Source organism: Nanorana parkeri, unplaced genomic scaffold (genome assembly GCF_000935625.1).
Source record: "Nanorana parkeri isolate BGI_ZX_2015 unplaced genomic scaffold, ASM93562v1 scaffold369, whole genome shotgun sequence".
Classification (NCBI taxonomy): Eukaryota; Metazoa; Chordata; class Amphibia; order Anura; family Dicroglossidae; genus Nanorana; species Nanorana parkeri.
In genome coordinates, this window is record NW_017306637.1 from 324,863 (window position 1) to 334,048 (window position 9,186).

Consider the following 9,186-nt stretch of genomic DNA (forward strand, 5'->3'; position numbering starts at 1 on the left):
CCCCCTCTCTTTATGTGGAAGACCTCTTTTACTCGGCTGATAACGCTGACTCTCAAAGCCTTTTTTCCCCTGTTGTTTTTTGGGGAGGAGAAATCCTTTTTTCCGATCAGCTGATCGGTCAAGCACTGTTTCCAGTTCTTGACCGAACAGGAGGTTACCGCCAAACGGAATTCCGCAGAGCTTCGTCTTTGATGCCACATCTCCTGGCCACGTCTTCAACCACAGATCCTCACCGCTTCCATAGAAGCATCTGCTATGTAGGCTACCGCCTTTTCTAGCACTGGCAGAAAATCCACAATTGTGGCCCTGTCCGTCCCCTCATTCAGATGATCTTTTAATTGTGCCAGCCAGACATCTAATGTTCTGGCCATACAAGTAACAGCCACCGCTGGCTTGAACCCGGCCCCCGCGGCTTCCCAAGCCCGTCTGAGCAGTGCTTCAGCCTTTTTATCCATAGGGTCTTTAAGCAGGCCCATATCTTCAAAGGACAGGTCTGTGTTCTTTGAAAATTTTGCCAGGGAAGCATCCACCTTGGGACATTTTTCCCACACCTCCGAGTCTTCCCCTTTGAAGGGAAATCTTTTTAGCTTGGAGGAAAAAAACACCTTCCGCTCCGGATCTTTCCACTCCATGGTCACCACGTCTTTAATAGACTGGTGAACTGGGAACGTGCGGCCCCATTATGGGCTGTAGCCCTTTATATAATCTGTTGTGTATCGACAGTTCCCCTTGCTCCTCGGAGATACCCAACGTATCCCATACTGACTTGAGGAGCTCGTTGGTCTCATGCGCAGGGAGCAAATATCCCCCCTGAGATGGTCCCGTGTCTTCTCCTGACTCTAACCCTGCTTCCTCCTCAGCGGAAGAATCCGACACCGTAGCAGCCCTCTCAGAAACACTGCTTGCTCATGAGGCCGCCTAACGGGGAGTGTGCGTCCCTGAACATGAAGGCACTGCTACTGCGTGGCTATCAGTCAGACCCCTCTCCGGAATAACTGTGCGGATCGACTGAAAGGAGGACATCATTTCTTCCCGCATGGAATCCAACAGATTTTTGAACATGGTGGAGGATTCATCCTTAACCAGTTCCCCAATGCAAGATTGGCATAGGGGTTTTTTGGATGTGGAGGAATACTTCTTATTGCATTGCGCACATCTCTTATTACTTGATCGATTTGCTGCAGTAGCCCTCTGCAAGACAAAAACGACCAAGCCATGTTAAAACCAACACCAACACTGTGTCCACCCCATTTCTCATGCCCCCAACACTGAGAAATAACCGGTAAAAGGAATGGGGAACTCCCCCTCTCTTACCTTAGAGCTGCCGGCACCAGGATCCCCCAGATCAATTGATGCCATCATGGTATTTGAGTCTCCAGCTGGGCCCCCTGGCCCCTCCGACTCCAGCTCTTGTGCCCCACCGTTGGTGCCCCCCCCTTGCGTGTGTGGGCACCGCAAGGGCCTTGCGACCCACTGCTTCCACTATGTTGGCCATCTGTAGCGTGACCGAGTGTTAACTGTGGCTTGGAGACGCCGGGTCATATGACCCTCGCACCCGGAAGTGACGTCAGACGCCCCAGCCGCTTCCGCCCTGACATCTCTTCCTCCTGTCTCCACGAGGGCCGCCGCACAGCACCTCTTCAACGGCCGACCGACGCCCAGAGACCAGGACCAGGGGATGCCGCTGTCCACCACAGAACTGACGAGCTTGCACCCGGCAACAGGATCAGGTAGGAGCGCCACAATCAGCCAACACCACTCTATAGTGCACTTGAAGCAGGGGTTTAAGGACTAGGGGAACTCCTCTGAGTCCACTACATCAACAGGCTGGTTGTCCTGCATACTCGTATGCCGGGAAACCATAGGCAATTGCAAGCACTGTTTCCAGTTCTTGACTCCTTGGACAGTTGGGGCTGTCCCGGAAGCCCCACTCCATAGGTACCCCAGGTCCACTGACCCTCTGCTGTACCATGTTGGGGGGAAGCCCCTGCTCACTAGCACGTAGGCCTAGGAAAAAAATAACAAACGTGACGATGTCCTGCTCGGCCGGAGGAAACACAAAATAACTGAAGTGTGCTAGGCTGGGACTCTTTTTATTCTAGGTGTGGGTGATGTGTTTCCTGTTTCCGGTGGGAGGAGCCTATCTCTAATGCTGTCCTGGAAGGTGACTAGAGAAACAGCAGAATTCGTTAAATGTTCAAGAGCAGCTGTTGTTAAAGTGTTTAAAGACTGGACTGTCAGACGAAAATCTGGGTCTGAACGTGCAAATTATCGTCGTCAGCGACTAGTCAATGTTAGGGCAGAACGGAGAGTGGCAAGACTGGTACAAGACAACAGGAGGGCAACAGTGCATCAAATTACTGCAGATCTTAATCGGGATCCTCTCAAATGTTTTCTGAATGCACTGTTCGCCATACACTGCATCGCATGGGATATGGAAGCCGAAGGCCTGTTCGAACACCTTTGCTGTCTGCAGTTAACAAGATAAAACGTCTCCAATTCGCACAGAAACACAAGGATTGGACAGTTGAGCATTGAAAAAAGTCATGTGGTCCGATGAATCATGTTTCCAGTTGCATCATGCAGATGGCAGAGTAAGAATTTGGCGGGAACAGCATGAAAGCATGCACCCCACATGCATGAGTACAACCCTTCAAGCTGGTCGGGGCAGTGTTATGGTTTGGGGCATGTTTTCCTGGCATGATTTGGGCCCTTTAATTAGTGTGGAACAACGTCTGAATAGCACAACATATCAAAGTTTCGTTGCTGATCAAGTTCATCCTATCATGTTGATGGCGTATCCCAATGGAGATGGCTTCTTCCAACAAGACAATGCGCCATGCCACGGTGCTCATATTGTGCAGGAGTGGATTCAAGAACATGAGGGAGACTTTACCTTGCTTAGGTGGCCCCCACAATCACCAGATCTCAATCCAATTGAGCATTTGTGGGACGAAGTTGAAAGAGCCAGCAGGCAGCTGGTTCCACAACCATCAAATCTCACAGAACTGGACAGTGCTATTCATCAGGCATGGTGTCAGATTCCTCGCATCACCTTTCAACATCTCGTGGAGTCAATGCCAAAAAGAATCGCCGCAGTATTGAAGGCAAAAGGTGGCCCAAGTACTGATGGGGTGGTCATAATAATCTGGCCACTCAGTGTACAGCGCCAACAGTTTGTGCAGCGCTTTACAATATAAGGAAGACATTACAAACACAATTCAAGACAAGATGGCAAGGAGGGCTCTGCCCGGGCCGTGAGGGCTTACAATCTAAAAGGGAGGGGCAAGTGATACATGAGGAGGTTACTGTGTGGGGATGAATTGTTTGAGAATGTGATGGCTCAGTGGTTAGGATGAAATAAATCCTAGTATTCTTTATTGAAGAATCATGTCATATGTATAGTAAAGCCAACGTTTCGGAACCACGCAGGATCCCTTCATCAGGGAGAACATAGTGTCACTATGTTGGCCCTGATGAAGGGACGCTGCGTGCTGATAACTTCTCTATACAGAGACACAGTGCAGAACAACACAAGTCAGTTATGGGGTAGAGATCAGCTGCTGGGAGATCACAGGCAATCTAGTGACTAGTCTTTTGCCTTCTGCCTGCCATTTTTGGGGGCAGCTTCCAGAATTTAGTTCCTCTTTAAGTGTGTTATGCTAATGTATTCTGAATTGGCTACCAACACACTGTAATGCATATTTTATTGGCTATGCAGCATTTTTTTAAACTGCATCACACAACTGTGCACAGATGCATTGGAGTGTCATTTAACCCTTTCCCTGCCACTGACATACGGCAGAACACAACTGTTTGCAGTATGCCTTACATTGCTGGCTTTGACCCTTCCGCTATATGCTCCTGGTTGCTTTAGCCGTTTCTTGGAGTTCATTACGTGAACAGTATCAGTAGGTATTCTGATACGAGTAGTTTAGAGTGCTGCCTTCAGCAGGAATTGGACACTGACAAACTAAAAATCTGTTGGACAGCTAGGTATAACCCCTTCCACTCCCAGCATGCCTCAGTTTTTTCCCTAGTTTTCTAGAAGGATGGACATCTTTTCTGTTTTAACATTCACAGCTGTTGAATAAATCACTTAATTCAAATATAAATAAATATACCCCATAGTAAGTATGAAAGAAGAGCAATACCCTGTCAGTTTCTGAGCAATATTGTGTTTCCTTGCAGAGAGAATCTATACAGCAGTTCTGTTGGGGGAGGTGTAGCTACTCCTCCCATGCTTATCGTCTTCCATGATAAATATTCCTCAATCACTCCAAACTGGCACATCAGACATCTGGGTGAGTATACTGTCATTTCATTATGCTTGGAGGCTAGTCTGGTAAATAAAGCAGCAGCAATTTTATACACTATAATAATATTGAAATAGGATTTAAACCAATCCAAACCAGTTCCAACACCCGTCCAAATATTTGTAATTCTGTTCATCCCCTCATGTAATGTTTACCCTACCACATTGTGTAGCCAGAGGGTAGCACCACGCTTTAAAGCTGAACCCTTGGTAGATAAAAAAAAAAAAATACAAGTTGATGCAGGTATGTGTTCATTTAAAAAAAAAAGCAACTAGTGTAAATACGTGAATTTGACCTCTTGCAATCCTCTGTACAGCAGTCTTCTGATTGGGAGAGGGAAATGCTGTGCTTTTATGCTCGCAAGTAGCATGCTGATAAAAATGGAGAGCAGAGAGACATTGAGATGAGCTCATCAGTTTGCGTCTACTCCTTCACTGTCCAATCTGAGCTGGAGGCGGGGACAAGACTAGTTGTCTTAACTGCAGAAGAAAAAAATCAGGTCTGCAGGCTGGCTTTGTTGTCCTGCAGAGCTGCGTAAATCTCAGGACTCGATGGACAAAAATATAAATCCTTTGGCTGGTAAAACAGATCTCATATATATATATTTTAGCAGTGTAATTAGATGTTTGCCTGGAGTTCAGCTTGAACACAAGTCACTGCTTTATGGGATGTATTCGCTCTGTCTCCAAAGTTTTCAGGGAATTCCAGCAGCAATCTCAGCAGGCAAACTATATAAATATATGATCCCTTACCAGACCCTTGATCTGAGCAGGGGAAGTTCATGCACGCCTTCCACTGCACCATACCAGGCCATATACACTCAACACGGGGAGGGTGATGCACCAGGGGGGACCCCCTGGCAAAGCACCTTGTCCCCTTGTTGATGAGGAAAAGGGCCTCTTCCTCACAACCCTGGCCCGGAATAGTTGTGGGGATCTACAGGCGGGGGGCTTATCTGAATATGGGTACCCCCTTTCATAAAGGCACAACACATGGTTTTTGACAAGTTCTTTATTAAACCCGCCCCCAAAAAATATGTCCATCGATGTAAACCCCAGGTCAACCTGACAAACTCTCGCCATAAGTGACAGTTCTGCTCTGTAATGTAAACAAAGGGGTGGAGCAAGTCAGGAACTTGCTCCGCCCCTTTGTTTACATACAATAAGGGGACCAAGAGATGTCACGGAATGTAGTCAAGGGGGTGGAGCAAGTCATGTGATTTCAAGACTTGCTCCTCCCCTTTGTTTACATTCCAGAGCACAGCTGTTACTTGCAGTGAGAGCCTGATAAGCTGGCGGGCGGCGGGAATTTTTTCTTTTGTCTAGACCGCTTAACTATTAACAAAACTGTAGCTCTTGTATATCATTTAGCTGCAGATCTTCAAATCATCTCTGAATTGGTGCTGACGCTGTCCTTTCTTGTGGAGGGTGGCTACTTTTGTTCCCCATGGTCCCTGTGTGTGCTGTAAAGTAGCCACCGCTCCAAGCTCACTCCTGTGCTGGACTACAATCTCACATTTAGTTAGCTAATTTGTACTGCGATTGTAGTCCATCACAGGAGTGAGATTGGAGCAGTGACTACTTTACAATACACACAGGAACCATGGGGAACAATAGTAACCAGCACCAATTCAGAGATGATTTGAGGATCTATAGCTGGGCGATACACAAATAATAGTTAAGGTACTTGAATGCATTTTTAAGATGTAACTAATGAGTGTAGTGTCACTTTAAACTGACATTTCTCTGGCAGCAGCTGAAAACCTCAGAAGAAGCAGTGATGCAAGTATAAGGGTAACAGCACAGCCAGGGCTGGATTTACTCTCTCTGCTGCCCCAATGCCAGGTTCCTCAATGCGCTCCCCTCTATGCAGGCTGCATATAAGTGATCTCGACGACATCGCCAAGATCACTTATACAAAACAAGCGGTGGCTTCCCCGCTGTACATTTAGCCATGCTTGCCCAAAGCAGGGCTAAATGTAGAAAACAACTACCCACCCGCAACTACATGTCCCAGGCGTCGGGAGATAGGAATTCCACACCCCTGCTGCCCCGAGGCCGGGTCTCGGATGGCCATGTGGAAAATCCGGCCCTGAGCACAGCGTCTATGAAAACAAATCAGCAGTGGCAGCTTTTACACCTTTATCCTAACATGTTCCCCTGCACCACCAAGTCAGGGATTAATCTTTCTATTTTTTCTTACCTTGCTCACGTGGATGGTCAGTAAACTCGCTAGATGTCTATAAGAGTACAACTTCAAGCGACCACTCACAAAGCAGAAGTTGCAAAGCAAATATCATCTTGCAGAGTGCACATAGCATAAGAATCAAACCCACATTGGACTTCTTTTTGTCTCCAGCTGCTGTGATTTTCTGAATGGTCAGGAAAAATGTAAATGTCGTTTAGTTGCAAAATGGCAATCTTGGGACATCCTGTACAATGTATGTGTACAGATCATCACATAAATCTGGTTTCCTGCTAGAGTGATTGGTTCAGGAGACTGCTCTGAGCCAAATTACAGGCACTCCCTGCAAATCAATGCAGGGGATATCAATGACACGGAGAAGACTTTTTGCTCCAATCCACCTAAAGCTGAACTTCAGCTGAACAAAATGCAGCACCTGAATTTGACCTTTTTATCAGCTTATTGCAATCTCCTGAACAGCAGTACACATACTGGGAAAGGGAGTGACGGGGCTGGGAGCCAATCAAGTGGGCTGCATACAAATATGTTGACTGGTAACATGCTGAAAGGAAGAGAGAGCATAGTGAGCAGAGAGATTACCTCATCAGTCTCCGGCTACTCCTCCACTGTCCTAAGAGCCACTGGATCCTAAGCTTATGAAGCACCTACACTTACAATTCGAAAACTGAAGAGCTTTCCAGAGAAACAAGTTATTAAGGAGAACATAAACATGGGAGATATTTTGCCACAAATACAAATATTTGTGACAAGCTGACTTAAGATGTGTCTGGCAACGGTCATATAAATGATAAGCGTTATAAAAAATCTTACTTTAAATGGCCATCTGTTTCTGTTTTCATTTTTTGCAGGATGGAGTCCAGATGATCAGATTTCTCAGAGTGTCCTTAAGGATGCCAAGCTGCTTCACTGGAATGGAAGATACAAACCATGGCAGATCCCTAGCTCACACAGCAAACTATGGGAGAAATGGTTTATTCCAGACCCCACGGGAAAGTTCCAGATCCACAAACTGTGAACCACAGCCAGCTCACCCAAGACCGTTTACTAGCTAGGCATTAAAGAGTACATGTACTTAAACAAATATGTCATGAGAGAGTGCCATTGACCATTGCAGGCCCCCTTCTGAACATGCTATTTGGCTGGCTCTTGTCCTCACCAAATGTCTTGAATACTTTCTGAAACGTTAGACGTCCTTATCCACTTCCTTGGTCTGGGTATGTGACAAAAGTCATAAAGCGACAGCATGGCAACTATGCAACTGACATTTTTAGAATAAGAGGTCAGTAATATCTTAAAAGGATTCTGTAAAGTGAACAGTGTATATGAACACAACTAGTAAAGTGCAGGTGCATGATCGGGCTCACAAGTATCTGTGCTCATCTGCACATCTGTTCCTTTGTGCAGAGCCAAATTAAACCACATCACCTAGCTTGCAATGGTCAATTGCAAAGGACCGTGTTGGCTAATAACGACTCTGTTATTTGATGGTTGAATGACGAGTGGTAGTAGTTCACCAGGTTTGGAAACACAAGTTATGTTCAAGTGTTACAAAAATACTGTGAATAGGATGGGTGAGGGGGGGTAGATCTTGACTCGGTTTTTATGAATATACTGTTATGTGTAAAGAGAACCACTCATACTTAGGCTGAAGCCAGAAATGGAATATTCAGCCTTAAATTGGTAGAATTGTGCAGGCTTACCTTTGAAAGATACTGTATACATTTGCTCTCTTATTTACTCTGTCTTAAGATGACTATGCCTCTGGCTGATAGTCTTAGCTGATTTGGTCATGTCATTACCGTACTGCTCACTTCCTTCTGAAGGCTCTGACATGAGGAAGCAAAGCGCTGCCTCTAACAATATGGCAACCTCCCTACAGAACAAGACATGGTAAGTCAGTAATAGGGAAAGATTATCTGCAGGGAGACCACAGGCAATATAATATGGTGGTTAGCCCTTTGCCTTTATGGGCCCAGCTCCCACTAGACTAGCAGTCACAGGTATCAGTGCCTTAGATCTCACACTGCAGATATACAGTTATGAACCTATAAGCACGCCCTCACATACTAGGAAATGCACTTCCATCTATTTTTCAGGATGAACTCCAGACCAATTGTCTTTTTTTTCAGGGTACTGCTTAGACAATTCACATTATTACATGTTTCCTATAACATAGCAAATGTTCATTTTCTGAGTTCAGGTTGACTTTAAGGGCGCCATATTATAAAAAGGTGAGAGGATATCGTATCTACTCTTTGTTATACTCTGCAGTATTTGTCAGTACCATGGCCTTCATTTTAAGGCCCATTCATAAAATGCAGACTAAGGGTTTTAACCTGCTGGGCTTCATGGCGTTTGCCCTGCTTAAAAGGAGAACTATGGGGTTAAAGCTTTTCCCCATAGTTCTCCTTAGGGTAACGGGAGGACACAAACTAGCGTCCTCCCGTCACCCTAAGCTCAGTATACCGCTAGCTACAGCTCGCGGTATACTGAGACGCCGCAGCTGAAGCGGATCCCGACTATGTCTGGATCCGCCCAGCTGCGTGAGTGACAGCTGGCTCTGCCTATCTAGAGGCAGAGCCAGCTGTACCCGCCCCCTCTGACTGGCGGATCGGAGCAGGGGGAATCCTGCCCCTCCCCTGTCACGGCAGAGTGCTGTGACAGG

General features: G+C 46.3%; 1 protein-coding gene across 1 annotated transcript in view; it reads left to right on the forward strand.

Annotated features, from left to right (window-relative positions):
• GLT8D2 (glycosyltransferase 8 domain containing 2) overlaps positions 1 to 7,551 on the forward strand; it is a 22,214-nt gene extending 14,663 nt beyond the window's left edge. Inside the window, exons 9-10 of the mRNA XM_018558932.1 lie at positions 4,192 to 4,304; positions 7,370 to 7,551. Coding sequence (XP_018414434.1) covers positions 4,192 to 4,304; positions 7,370 to 7,536 — 280 coding nt within the window. The 3' untranslated portion in view covers positions 7,537 to 7,551. The remainder of the gene's footprint in view (positions 1 to 4,191; positions 4,305 to 7,369) is intronic.
• Positions 7,552 to 9,186: the final 1,635 nt, after the last annotated feature.